At 40.2% G+C, this 14,584-nt stretch overlaps 1 protein-coding gene across 1 annotated transcript in view; it reads left to right on the forward strand.

Annotated features, from left to right (window-relative positions):
- Window positions 1–14,284, forward strand: part of KBTBD8 (kelch repeat and BTB domain containing 8) — a 46,905-nt gene extending 32,621 nt beyond the window's left edge. The window contains exon 4 of the mRNA XM_060239504.1: window positions 10,349–14,284. Coding sequence (XP_060095487.1) covers window positions 10,349–10,812 — 464 coding nt within the window. The 3' untranslated portion in view covers window positions 10,813–14,284. The remainder of the gene's footprint in view (window positions 1–10,348) is intronic.
- Window positions 14,285–14,584: the final 300 nt, after the last annotated feature.

Below are 14,584 nucleotides of genomic sequence, written 5' to 3' on the forward strand. Positions count from 1 at the left end.
TTTTACATCTAAAGCAAAAGAAATGGATCAAGTTCCCTAAATATTTAAAATTATTGTTACACAGACTTAAAGGTTATACTGTCTTTATGCCAATCACTACATTGAAAAATAATAATGGGAAATTGTGTAATACAACTGAACAAATTATGCCAATCTTTTTGCACAATACTGTAAATATTTATATCAAACAAAGAATCTGGACTTGTCAAAAATTAATTCATATTTAACAAAGCGTAGGTTGACCCACAAAATTTTATTAGAACACAAAATTTTTAAATGCTCCTATAACACCGGATGAAATTCTGACTACAATAAAGAACCTAAAGAATTATAAATCGGGACTAGATTACCCGGGGCATTCTGCGCAGACTCGGAGGAAGGCAGCCGCTTGTCTCTTCGCTCCTACTAACGCTAAGTTGTTTTAATCTTTTAACTTTTATCTTGCCTTGACAGAAGGAATTGTTTTTAAAATTATAAATCACTGGGAAATGATGGATTCCTGGCAGAATTTTATAAAGCTTACTCCTCAATTTTAGCCCAACCATTGTCAGATGTTTTCAGTGATATTTTTTTGTTAGGAAAATCATGGAATGAATCTATGATTATACTAATAACCAAGCAAGTAAAGGATAAGACAGACCCTAATTCATATAGACCTATAAATCTTCTGAATCAGGATACAAAGATCTTCTCAGCTATTCTTGCAACACGGTTAGGGAGCATTATACATAGATATAGCAATAGTGGCCAAATAGGCTTTATACCTAATCATAATATTACGGACAATATTAGGAAATCACTTAACATTGTTAATTATTGTTGTGAAAAGCAAATACCATCAGTTATATTGTCACTTTAGTGCCAAAACCTTTGATGCTGTTGGACCTGCTTATTTACATCACATATTGAAATCAATGGAGTTTGGAGATAATTTTTGTAAAGCCATTGAAACCTTATACAGAACACCCCAGTAATGATTAAAAATAAACATCTCTATTTCTGAAGCTTTTAACCACACAAGGGGCACGAAACAAAGGAGCCCTTAATCACTACTTCTTTTTGCCCTATCTCTAGAACCCTTTGCCATCCCAGAGAAAATGTGCTAATCCAGGGTATTAATGTTGAGAAGCATAATTTTAAGATTGGCATATTTGCTGACAAAACAGTGCTGTATTTGGCTGACCCCACTTGTGTACTTGAAGAGTAATGGAAGAATTTAACACTTTTAGCAAGGTTCGAGACCTTAATACTATAAAAATTGAAGTGTATCCCATTTATACTTCAGATTAGTTAAAATTGATACTTTAAAATTTGTATAAGTTTCAGTGGGTTTCTGAATGCTGAATGTATTTAGGCATTGAAATCCCCCTGCAGTTAGATAATCTCATTAAGAAAATTTTTGGCAAACTTCAGAAAACTGTGAAAGAACAATTTAATGATTGGTCCAGAATTCACTTTAATTGGTTCGAAAAATTGGATATTATAAAAGTTTTTATCCTGCCTAATAACTTATTCCCTCTCCCCCGCCCCAAACCATCCCTCCAAGAGGTAATCTGGACTAGCAGCACTAGTTGATGATCCATTTTTATTAAATACATTGAAAGTTTGGGATAGAAATCGCAGTAAAATAGTTCCATCAGTTTCCCTGCTCATGGTGTTTAATGGGCCAAAGTTGGTTTGAACGTGCAAGACATCAAGAGACACATATTACAGAGGAATAATTTAGTAAGAATATTTGGATAACACTAAGAATGGCAAATTTTTAGACAAGATCAAAATTGCTAATATCTTGGGTGAACCATTGCCATGGTTTGCCTATTTACAGTTCAGATACCTTTTAGCACAACCTACTTTTAAACAAAGTACAAGACTGTTAACAGCCTTTGAGCAACTATTGAAACAGTCTTCTCTCTCATATAAAGGATATATTTATATAATTTATACAATTCTAATGAAGTTGCTTTTTTAGTCACAACCTACATATGTCTCTAGTTCGGACAAGGATTTCACAGCTCTTCCAACAATATTTGGAGTAATATCTGGTATTTTTTCCATTTCAATCTAAAAATATAATTCAAAATCAACTTTTTAAGCTGTTAGCCAGGTGTTATATAGCACCACACAAGTTACACCTAATTCATAAGTCAGCATCCCTTGTGTTGGCAAGGGTGCAAAGAAATTGAAACCTGTTGGCACGCATAGTGGCCTTGTAAATATGTGCAAGAATTGTGGTAAGTGGTTGTTTTTAAATGTTAGTGATGTTATATGCCAAACAATACCAGTAGATCTGAAATTATTAGTTTTGTATGTATGGAATGACTATTCACTAAATACACACAATAAAATATTGATACAAATTTTATGCACAACAGTACGATTAATAACAGCTATGACATGGAAGAATACTAAACCCATTTTGATTGTTGTCTGGATTCTAAAAATATATGATTTATTCATCTTGGACAAAATAACAGACTCATTATTGCAGAAAGATACTGATAGTTATGAATCAAAGGTTTTTTTGATATGGTTTCCTTTTTTAGAATTTCTTGTAGAAAACGATTTTCAAATGTCTCTAGATTTGATCTTAGTTTTGTAAGAGTTACACTTAGTAAGCTCTGCTATATTTGTTGTTTGGAATACTTATTGTATCCCGCTGGCACTTTTTGTGTTATTCTTATTTTGATGTAAACAGTATTATGCATATTGTTTTTATCTTGACATTTCAATAAAAAATTTAAGATTTTTTTTTTAAGAAAGCTGATATGCCAAGACACCAAAGGAGGAGAGGGAAGAGGCTGCATTGAAGAGTCATCTTCCTGACAGGCTCCAATGAGAGATATGAAGTTTGGTCATATGTCATTTGGTGGTCTCAGGGGGAAGATGGATGGCTTGGCCAAAAGCAATTGGTGCTTGCACCCCTGTTGATGAAGCAGCTGCTGCTGAACCTCTGAAGTTGGAATAGTGGCCAGAGAGAAAAGAACAGAATATGAGCCTGCTGCCCTGGTCTGTGTTGACAGCTCAGGAAGTGGCCATGCAGGAGAGCATGGTAGAAAATTACATCCTGGCTGATTTGGCAGATGTGGAAGAAAAGCCACATACCAGCCTCTTGGTGAAATGTTTGCCAGCAATTCAGAAAGCCGCCATGCAGGAAGAAATTAAGTGGAAAGAGAAAACAAAAACCAGAAGTGGAACCTGAAAATGGAATGGAACTGTGAGTGCTGGTAGCACTCTGAAGGAAAAAACTGATGAAGAAACAACAAGAAGAAATGCACCCATGGTGAAATCCTGTGAATGCTGAGGACTGGATAATCATCCTAACCCAGAGCCAATTTCATTGCAGCAGCAACTTCAGCAGGCAAAGGGTGGATTTGTTTTCAACTGCTTAGCCCAACTCCTGAACAGAATCTTGAAGCTAAGTGTTCAGTCCACTCTAAGGTGGCTCCTTGGATGGGCTCCCTCTAGTGAGGGCATACAAGCAGGTGCCAGTTAGGGATGCGCAGGGCGAAAAAATCCCCAGATTCTGGTCTATTGGACCCAAAATATATTATTTCCCAGTATTCCTGCATCACAATATTGGTATGGTGTTGGGCTTCGGACAGATATTAAGGAAACCTGAATTTATTTGGCTCCATTATACTCTATGAGGACTGCCGCAATAGGGTATAATGCAGAGTCGATTTGGGGCTCTGGGGAGCATTTTTTTTTAGGTAGAGGCACCAAATTTGCAGCATAAAACCCCTGGAGTTTTCAAAAGATTGGACCAGGGGGTCCAATTCTATGAGCCCCCAAAGAAGGTGCCCCCATCCTACATTGCTTTCAGTGGAGGGGGGAAAAGAATTTAAAGAGGCTGTGGTCTCTTTAAATGCCTTCTGAGTTCACTTGAGAGACTCTTTGAATGCCTGAGTTCACTTGCTGAGTTTTATTGCACTGGCACCAGTGTAGGCCAGCTTGGAGAAAACTTTTAAAGAAGTATCTTTAAATGCCTTCTCCAAGCTGGCCCATGCTGATAGCATGGTATGACTCAGCAAGTGATGTCAGAAAGCATTTGAAGAGACTGTGGTCTCTTTAAATGCCTTCTCCAAGTGGTTCCCAAATAAAAGCTGAATAATATCAGCTTTATTCAGGACAGCTATATTGGTAGCTGAATCAGGGTAGTGTGTCTATTTGGTTGACTAAATATGGTATTTGGGGGGGGGGTATTTATTTGGTTTTGTTTATACTGAATGCACACCCCTAGTGCCAGTGTATGCAAAGTTAATTCAGGCAGATAACTGGTGTTTGTTATCAGAGGCAGGATGCCAGAGTTTAATAAACAGAATCTGTGAATTATACAAGAGTTGTATGAGCAGACCAGGGTCAGTTTTCCCAAAAGAAATAGCAGCAAGAGGTCAGCATCTAAGGGAAATGTGTTGAAGCTACACTGAAGACTTCCTCCACCATACTTTTATGCATTCCAAGCTCTGCATCATACCTGCTTCTTGTGTCTGGTGATGTTCCTTCTCTGCAACTGACAGCTGATGTTGAGCTTAGAGGCAAACTTGACCATCTGGACTGTAAACTACACCTGTGCCAGTATTGCTCTTGCTGACCTGGGGGGTCTTAGGGGAGATAGTTTAGGGTCAGTCATCTGACCTGTCAGCTCAGAGCTGAGGGATGAAACCAGCACTTCACTGCCTCCTGGCTGTGTGTCCGCAGCAAGCTGTGAGTCCTGTCTGTTTACTCAGGTGCTGGTGGCTGTTAGGCACAGAATCCAGCTGTTCCTCAGAACTCCCTCCAGGGTCTGGCTGTTCCACGGCAATGCATATGCTAATAGATTGGATCGTAAATTCAGAGCATCAGGCATCCCCTAATTCCATGGATGCTGCTGCGCATAAATCTCGTACTGAGGAGGAAAAAAGTGGAGGGTGGGAGGTGCTTTTACACCTACTCAGAAAACCTCCAAGCAGAGCTGTTTGCTTCCTGATTCATCAGACCCTCCTGGCTGGATGGAATAGTATTTCCCTAGACTTTTCTGACAAAGGAGCAGTTTCCCAGTAGGTGTGAGGGGGTGACGAATCAAGGCTGCAGACTTGTTGCACGAGTAGAAAGCAGAGACTGAGCTGGGAACTTTTAAATTTTGGTGGACCCTGCGTGGACTGTTCCAGGAAGATAGCCTTGTCACCTGAAGAAATTGCAGCTGTCTTAGCACATGGAATCTGGACTCTAAAAAAAGATTCCCTGTGAGAGAAGAGGTGATGAAGAGCCCAGTACTGGGATCAGTTGTTTGGCAGGAGCACCCCCTAGTGGATTACCATCTCCATGCATGATCTGAATGCAACTGACCAGGGCTTTTTCCAGAGGGAGTGTCCCGGGTTGGAGTTCCGGAACCTCTGTGGAAACAAAATTCTCAAAAAATGTCTAGAAGTTCATGAGGGGCACCAGGAGAGCACGACAGTCTTTGATCCAACAAGGTATGTTAAAACAAGGTTGCTTCAAGGTCATCATTCAGTGCTAGGCATCAAAAGCAAGACCTCAAAAAGAACTGAGGAAGTTGGTGACTTATCTAAAGTTTGGAAAATGCTTTAAAGTAGAGGTAAGTCCATAGTGCGTGAAAATAATATTGTTTCAAAGAATCCCTTGTGTTTCTCCTTCAGTTCCCTCTTGAGTCCTGACACCTCTTTTCCCAGAAAAATAGCCCTGCAGCTAACAGACAAAAAACCCAAACTTCAGATATTTTCTAGCTTTGTAAAACTGTTTGATAGTTATTATGCTTATGGATTGTTTTTAGTGAATGTTTGTTGGATAATTGAACTGTTTGATCTTATAGCCATTTACCTGTTATCTTTTTTACTGTTTTGCATTATCCTATGTTGGGGTGGTTCTAGAAATTAGTCTAGGCAGACATTGAGGGTAATGCCTCTGTGGACAGTCATATGATGGGCTAGGATGGATCTCCCCTCAAGAGTGTGGGCTCTTCTACGGCCTCTGGTCTGTTGGGATTGAGCTATATCAGTTCCCTAATGCTGAAGACCAAGGGTGGGTTTGTAGCTATTAGATATGAATAATGGGGAGGGGGGGAAGCCTGACACTTGGCTTCAGTGATACTCTATATTCTTGGGGGTCAACAGTGGGAGGGCTTCTGGAGTTCTGGCCCCACTGGTGGATCCCCTGATGGCACCTGGGTTTTGGCCATTATGTGACACACAGTGTTGGACTGGATGGTCCATTGGTCTGATCCAACATGGCTTATGGATTTTAATAATGTTCTATAGGGCCATTGTGAGGCCCTCACAGAGTTATAAATGTTTCGAAGAGTCCAGCCGCAGGAATCTATAGGGCCTGGAACAATCTGCTGGCAATATGATATCAGAAAGAGACATGGAACTTGCCCTAAATATCACTGCAGTTTGAGGGCAACTTTTTAAAGAATGCAAGTGTGCTGTGATGCCCTCTCATCCATATGGCAACCCCCTGTCCACTTCCCTCCCCTCCGTTTTTCTTTCCCTTTACTGACTGAGCTGCCCTAGTAATGTGTTTTCTTCATTGATGAACTCTGGTTGTCCCATCCTGTTAAAGTACGAAATTTTAGCTGTTGGCTCAGCCCAGGACCTGGGGGAAAGATTAGGAGCCCACTTTAACTTAAACAATTTAAATGGTACTCAAGGTGTTTTGAAATTCAAAAATAACAAAAAATATTTTTTTTAACATAGAGGGGAAAGGCCTGGTGAAATCAGGGGTTGAAAATTTCCGAGGTACACTTTCTTTGACTATTCTGTAATTCTTTTGGTTTCCAGAAGGCTGGTACACTCTTTCTAGTACCCAAGCCCCTTGTCTTGAAACACCAGTACTCATCTTGAGTTTTTAACTGACTCTTAAGGTTTCTGCAGGCAGTTTCTAAGCACACCACACGACACCAGGGATCACATCACTCCTCAGAGCTAACTCCCTGTTTGATTGAGTAGAGAAATTCTCTCTCACTGGAAGATCTATCTTTGACCTGAATGGGAGTCTTTGAACTGCTAAGGCTGAAATCAGACTCAACTCAGTTAAAGCAGAAATCTGACTGACTCCTCAGCATGCAGCTCTCTTCTCTGCTCAGCTACTGCTGGCCAATAAGATTGCTTGGATCAGCCTGTCACTCAAGGCTCTCTGTTTCTGTGAAGAATTAAACCATCACAGTCCTTCACTCTGTACAGCACTTCATAGCTTTTAAAAAGTGCAGTCCATCACTTGTCCCATCCATTGTATTCATTGCTTTAGGGGACATTCTCACAAGCCTCTCTTGTGCAGTGGGTGAAGTGTATGTGTACATTTTACCTTTTTGTTTACTTTTATACCAAAAGTTAAATTTAAATGCCATTATATATACATACACAACATTTAGAATACATCAAAAACCTATTTTAACAACCTCCTCCCTTAGGTGGTTCTGGAGAGTGCATCTGCAGTGACATTCTCCTTCCCTTTTATGTGCACAGTAGTAAGTCCAAAGTGGAAAATGTGTAGCACCAATTGTTTTCACTATTTCATTCACCCTTGGTATAGGATATACATCTGAGGATGTAACTGTGTTGATAGTCAACACAGAATCTTACTGTCTGATCCAGTTTTTGGGAATAAAATAACTGGTGAGGTCCAAGGACTTTCTGATGGTACAATAAGTCCAAGTTTTAGCATTACTGTAAGCTCCTCCTTGATACTGATGACATTTGGGCCTAGTTACTGGCCCCTTGTTGCAGACCCTGGCCAAAGCTCCATAGATTTGCAAAAAAAGCAGAGAAAGAGTTGAAGCGGAAAAAGGAACAACAAAATACAGTTAGACAAAATTCAGGCAGCTAGAGAAAAAGCATTAGCTAAAATGGCACAGCAGGAGAGAGAGAGGGAAGTTGAGAGGGAACATGAAAAAGAAATGTATAATATTAAGACAAAGGAGATTCAGTTAAGGGCAGAATTGCCGTTTCCACAGAGAGATGCAAAAGTTCTCAAAGAACCGATGTGAGATCTGGGAGGTGAGGAAGAGGAGATTCCTGGTCAGGACAAAGAAAAGAATGAAAACTGAACTGGCAAAAATAGAAGCAAAAGCCAGTAACTAGGGGTGAGTAGTGTAGCGGCTGGGCTTGCAGAAGACACAGAATTAATCAGAAAGATGAAAAATAAGGCTGTGAACAGATACAAGAGGACCTTCAGAAACTGAGTGGGCAACAGTATGGCCAATTAAGTGTAGTGTTGGTAAGTCTAAGGTGATGAACACTGGGACAAAAACTCTCCATTTCAGGTATAGGCTAATGGGGTCTGAACCTGCTGAGTCCGAGAGGGAAAAAGATCTTGGTGTTGTATTGGATAGCTCAATGAAAGTGTCAACCTAGTGTGCTGCTGCGGTGGAAAAGGGAAGCCGTGGTATTTTTGTTTTGTTTTGTTTTAGCAGGAACACACTTCTGGCGGGCTTGGTTTCAGGGTGCATGGCCTAAAATGCAAATGAGTTCTTGCTGGGCTAAACACTGTGCAAAACAATGGTGATGTCAGGGGGTGTGGCCTAATATTTAAAAATGAATTCCTGCTGGGCTTTTTCTACAAAAAAAGGGATTGAGAATAAAACAGCTGATATTGTAATGCCCTGTATAGATCTGTGGTGCAGCCTCATTTGGAATACTGTGTATGGTTCTGGTCACTGTATCTCCAGAAAGCATTATAGAGCTGGAAAAAGTACAGAGGAGGGCAACCAAAATGATTAAGGGATTGGAGCACCTTCCCTATGAGGAAAGTCTGAAGAGTCTGGGATTTTTCAGTTTAGAAAAGAGATAACTGGAGGGGGGGGCATGATAAGAGGTTTATAAAATTAAGCATGGTGTGGAGAGAGTTGACAATGAGAATTTTTTCTTCCTCTCCCAGTATACTAGAATAGGGGGCATCTAAATTGATGGGTAGTAAATTCAAGACAGACAAAAGGAAATACTACTTTATATAGTGAGTGATTAAAATGTAGAATTGGCTGCCAGAGGATATAATAATAGCTGCAGGAATAAAACATTTTAAAAAGGGATTAGATAGATTCATGGAGGATAAGTCAATGGCTACTAGCCATGGTGAGCGTGGGGAACCTCCACATTCAGAAACATTAAGCCTCTGAAATCCCAGGACCAGGAGACAACATCATCAGTATTCCTTTTATGTTTCACAGGTTCCATAAAAGTATGAAAATGCATTTATGAAAATGATTTGGGCTTATGTATGTGAGTTCTGTACCATGACATGAGTTGCTGACTGATAATGACAGCAATGAGAATCCTGTGAATTATGGGGGGGGGGGGAGGTATTTGTGAGTTTCCTGCAATGTGCAGGGGGTTGGACTAGATGACCCTGGAGGTCCCTTCCAACTCTATTTTTATGATAACTTCTTCATTACTTTCTGTGTTAAAGGCTCATGATATCTGAGCAGTATGTAACAAGCAAGTTAGTGCTTAAATATTCAGTTTAATTTATTTAGAAACATTTCTATCCTGTGTTATCTCCTTGGACTCAAAACATGACTATGTTTTTGGGAATAAAACTTAAAGCAGCAGTATTCAAGTCCAGTAGCTCAGTGGTCTTCAGTACATTGCTCAAGATCATCAGATAAGTTGGAGACCACCAGGCTGAGCTGCAAGCTGCTACAAAACCACCTTCTTTCCTCTCCCCTTTTGGATCTGCTGCTGCTGCTGCACACACATGGGGAACGAGAGCTCTCTGCCTCCTGACCCTTTGCAGTCACAGAACAAGAGCAGCAGAATGGCAAGGCAAGGTCCCTTGATAGAGGACTCCTTACACAGACACACAAATACAAATGAAGCCTGTTACTGAGTCAGATCATTGGTCGATCAGTGTCAGTATTGTCATTCAGACTGGCAGTGGCTATCCAGGGTCTCAGGTGGAAGTCTTTCACATCACCTACTGCCTGGTCCTTTCAACTGGACATGCTAGGGATTGAACCAGGGACCTTCTGCCTGTGAAATAAATGGTCTACTACTGAGCCATAGCCTTTCACTTTGGCTTGTCCCTTAATATAGTATACCACCTAGTGCTCAACATATGTTTCCTGTCCCTGACACTGTTAGACCTAGTCTTGACAGTGGCAAAACCTTAACTCTGGCTCCCCCTTGCCCAGTCACCCCCATTCTGTCACATGACTTCTTGTCATGTGTTTGTGGTTCAGTGCTGCACACAGTCCCAGGTCTGGAAAGGTTTATGACCACTGTACTGGACTTCCTTGTAAGATATGATTGGGTAAATAAGCACCTGCAAAGGAAATGTGCTTTAGGAGATGGAAGGCATGAGGTCTTATAATGGAATGTGGCCAATAATACCTTATCTCTCTTGTTTCTGTCTGTAGGAGAGTTTTTCCTCTGCTATGATCCTCGAAAAGATTACTGGGGTTTCTTAACTCCCATGACTGTGCCTAGGATCCAGGGGTTGGCAGCTGTCTACAACAACTCTATCTACTACATTGCTGGAACCTGTGGAAACCATCAGCGTATGTTTACCGTAGAGGCCTATGACATTGAATTAAACAAGTGGACTCGAAAGAAAGACTTCCCATGTGACCAGTCCATTAATCCCTACATTAAACTTGTTGTCCTCAAGAATAAACTTCATTTGTTTGTGCGAGCTACTCAAGTAACTGTCGAAGAACATGTCTTCAGAACCAGCAGGAAGAATTCTCTCTATCAGTATGATGAAGTTAATGACCAGTGGCAGAAGGTGTATGAGACTCCAGATAAGCTCTGGGATCTTGGACGTCATTTTGAATGTGCTGTTGCTAAATTGTATCCGCAGTGTCTTCAGAAAGTTATTTGATTCTCCCCCCCCCCCCCCAAATTTCCATCGGTAAAATGCCTTAGTAACTTTGGTATTTAATGCTAGCAGAAAAATTGTTTTTAAAAGAAAAACCAATTCTGTCAGTATTTGATGTGAGCTGAAATTGATGGCTTTTTTTAAACATGGGGATGGGTGCTCTTTAAAGCTTGCAGTGGGGAGAAGGGAATTGGTGGTTTAGTTTCCTAATGGATGTTTTCCTGCAGAGTAAGGAGTGGGTTACAAAGTGCAATTATCAGCTTTTTCTCTGCTAGTCATTTGATCATGTTGTTCTAGAGTGACAGTTTGACTAAAAGCAAGAGTAGATAGATTGGGGTAACTATGCACTCCAGTGAACGCAACTCTAATGTTAATAGCTAAAGTGAAGAGAACAAGTTTGAAGTAACTTCTTATTTAAAATACGGGTAAAATCTGAGGCAATATCAGTAGTTTGCTATTATAATTCAGTGACCCTAAGTAGGCAAATACACAGTCTTTATACCTCTTCCATGTGTATAAAGGTACTGAAATGTTTGTTGTATTTATACATTGTGTTAGGTTTTGGAGAAACAAAAGTTTGCGACAGTACAGAGCTTCAAATGTGCAGTTGAACTTGTTGGTCACTCCATGAAGGGCTTAAACCCAATGGTGCTAGTTCATTTTAAATATGTTAAGTCTGAAATGGGTCAATTTAGACTGCCAACATTATGGTAGTTGGGTAGTATTACTGTGTCTAGTCTTAAGCATGTACCTTGCTGCTTTGTGTGTGAACCCCCCTGTTTGAACTTCTTGTGTATCTAGTTCTTATGTAGGATAGGCTAAATAGTCTTAATGGCTGTTACTTTGGGGGAGTCGTTCCATCTGTTAAAAGGCTAAGCGCTAAATGCACTTTTTTTTTTGTCCATCCTGCGATAAGTTTGACAATGTAGCGTTGAATGCTGTCGGACAGCCAAAATTTTGGGATTTGACGGGGGTGGGGGGAGTACAAGACTTTGGGTTCCTTATTGTTGCTGTTCTTGGCATGTGTCTCGCTTGCAGCTGCTGAATTGTCACAAAACAATATTCGCCTCCAGCCAGCCCAGTGTGGAAGCCATTCTGGCTATCTGTCAATGCCCGCAGCCCTTCTGTCTGTTGCCTGGCATCCTGCCCTCCAATTGTTTCTGTGAAAGTTTGCACTACTGAGCTTTCTTGGTGATCCAGTAACCACTTTTGGAAGTCTGCAGTTGAAAATAATTTTTGGTACCAAATAAGAATCCACTTTCTCTGTGGCTGTCATATATCTGAATTGGTGGAATGAGAGTTTCTCATTAAGCTTCCAAATAGTTTTAGAATGACAGATCCAGTTGAGCACCAAGGTTTATGATAGATCTCCTATTAGTGGTTCTTTGCTAGGAGTAACACGTTTCAGAGCACGGTTGTTGAAGAATGAAGTATGTCTTACTTTCATTAATTCGGTTTTGTTTTCCAAGATGATTTGGCCATATAACCCCAAGGTTGGTCGTTACTTCTAATTGATAAATCAGTCAGTCAGTCAGCTCTTGGCTGAAATGGTTAAATCTAGAATGGTATTGGGTCAGCAAATTTTTGGTTTGTGTGATTCCCTAGTCAGCTTTTCTTTGTGTAAATATGAATCTACTTGATTTTAAACCTTGCACAATACATTGAACACACAACTGTGAAATTATTGAAAGCATGATAATGTCTCTTTCTATTACATACCTCATCTTCCAGAGATTCAGTGAACAGCTTTTTGTCTTGGACTTCTTCAGATCGCTAAAGGGTACAGTAGTTTTGGCCTGTAACATACATTAGGTTTCTGTTGTGGTCCCTTGAGAGTGGTAAACTTTCCCTTGGTGGCCTCTATCCAATCATGCATTTCCGGCTTTGCCCCTCACACTGTTCCTCAGAGTCTCCAACTCCCAGCAACATTATTTTCAGACCTCTGTGAGTTGCTGCAGGAGGGGGCAGTGAGAAAGTCCTGTGAGGTCCAGAGCATTCAGATATTAAACTAGTTTTTTTTTTTTAAAGTCACCAGTGAACTCTAAATGCAGACAAAAGGCAAGTCATGTGTTCAGTCCTTGCTTTAAAAAACACTCCTAAAGCAGTCATGAAGCAAAATTGCACAGTCAACATGCTTCCTTAGATGAGAGTTCTGGTTCTTCTAGACCAGAGGTTAAGGCTTTGATATGCTAAGTATAGTTGTTGAACTTTAAATGACATTGCATTCTGGTTTCCTTAGACTTTCTTGAGGATGCTGTTAAAAGGTATATCCAGTTGATTTAATGTATTTAACTTTATTTCTTACTCCTTATTTGGCTGTACTAGCTCTGTTGTAAGATTCTTAGCTGCAAACTTTCTGAAGCACCCTCCCTTACAATGTTGCATTAGTTTTTTTTGTTTGCAAAAAGTGTTATGTATCTTTCAGTAAGTTAAGTTTGGTTGAAAAAATTTACAATACTTATTGCTGCTTTTTGACAATCTTCTCTATTTATTTAGTAGAAATGTCAGTCTGACTTGAAATTTAAGAAATTAGTTTAAGTTAGCAAATGATCCTGGCATGTGATGTACCGAAATACAATACGCTGTAGTTATTTCTGCAGTAGGTTTGTTCTTAACTTTTCATTTAAAAAAAAAACTGCACTAAATACAAAGATCTTTTTTTCTAACCATTTACACTGGGGGGGAGTAACATGCTTGAAAGCTAACTTTTGAAACTTTTGCCATGGGGGGTGGGTGGAAATACAGTGAGTCTTCTGCATGAATAATTGTTTAAGCAGTAATATTAACCATGAATCTTTTAGTTCTTTACTTGCTTTTAAATTATCCCGTGAGAAGTCCCTCCTGCCTTCCAATGTAAATCTTGTTTTTTAGAATTGTATTTTTTTCAAAGGCAATCCCACACAGTGTGAGGTTAGATGATGCAAGCCTGCACCAGAGTTACTGTAACTGCGCTAACTTAAACAGGGCCAGGGCCAGGTTTGGGTTTTTCCCCATCCATCCTGCTTTTCTTATTTATCCTTTCTTGTTGAGTCACCAATCTTCCATTTTAACACATTGGGGAGGAAGGGATAAGAAAACATGCTGGAAAAAAGATCCCAGTTTTTTTTATTCCAGATTTTGCTCCCTTTTCAAGGACCGATCTGTGCACGTGTTCCACCGTTTGTGCTGACCTGATGAAGCCTCTTCTTGCTTGTGCAGCAGCAGAGCTTGGTGTGTTGTCCCCGTCCAACCTACTACAGCTGGTTTTGTTGCGTGTGCCGTGCATGTGGTTTGCATAATATCAAAGCACTCCCTGTGTTCTGAAATCTATTTAAAAATGGCATCAGATGTTCAGCGCTCAGGTATGTTAGTAAGAAGTACTGTAGTCCTCTGACGGCAAATGTGTGGAATTTTAAACATTTTGCCATAATTGCACAATTTTGCATTTTTACTTAATGTCATGTTAGTTTTCTTATAATAAATCTGTTCAAATACAGTTGAGTTCGCTGCTTGGTTTTCTTGATTTTTGGTCTTGAGTTTATAACACATCTCTCAAGGGTCAGGTCTAGTACTGACTTGTAAACACACAAAGTTGTCCCTGTACTAAAGTCTGGCATTGCCTACCCTTTAGCTCACATATGAAGGGTTTGCAGTGTTGTATAGAACGGAATGGTTCCAGTTACCCGGATGGCTGTAGGCAGTACTGCATGGCTCTAGGCAGGGAAACAGTGGCTGACTTTTAATGTTAATGTGCACTGGTCCATGCACATGTCAGTCATGGAGATGTTTCCCTGAG

This window comes from Heteronotia binoei, chromosome 5 (assembly GCF_032191835.1).
Source record: "Heteronotia binoei isolate CCM8104 ecotype False Entrance Well chromosome 5, APGP_CSIRO_Hbin_v1, whole genome shotgun sequence".
NCBI lineage: Eukaryota > Metazoa > Chordata > Lepidosauria > Squamata > Gekkonidae > Heteronotia > Heteronotia binoei.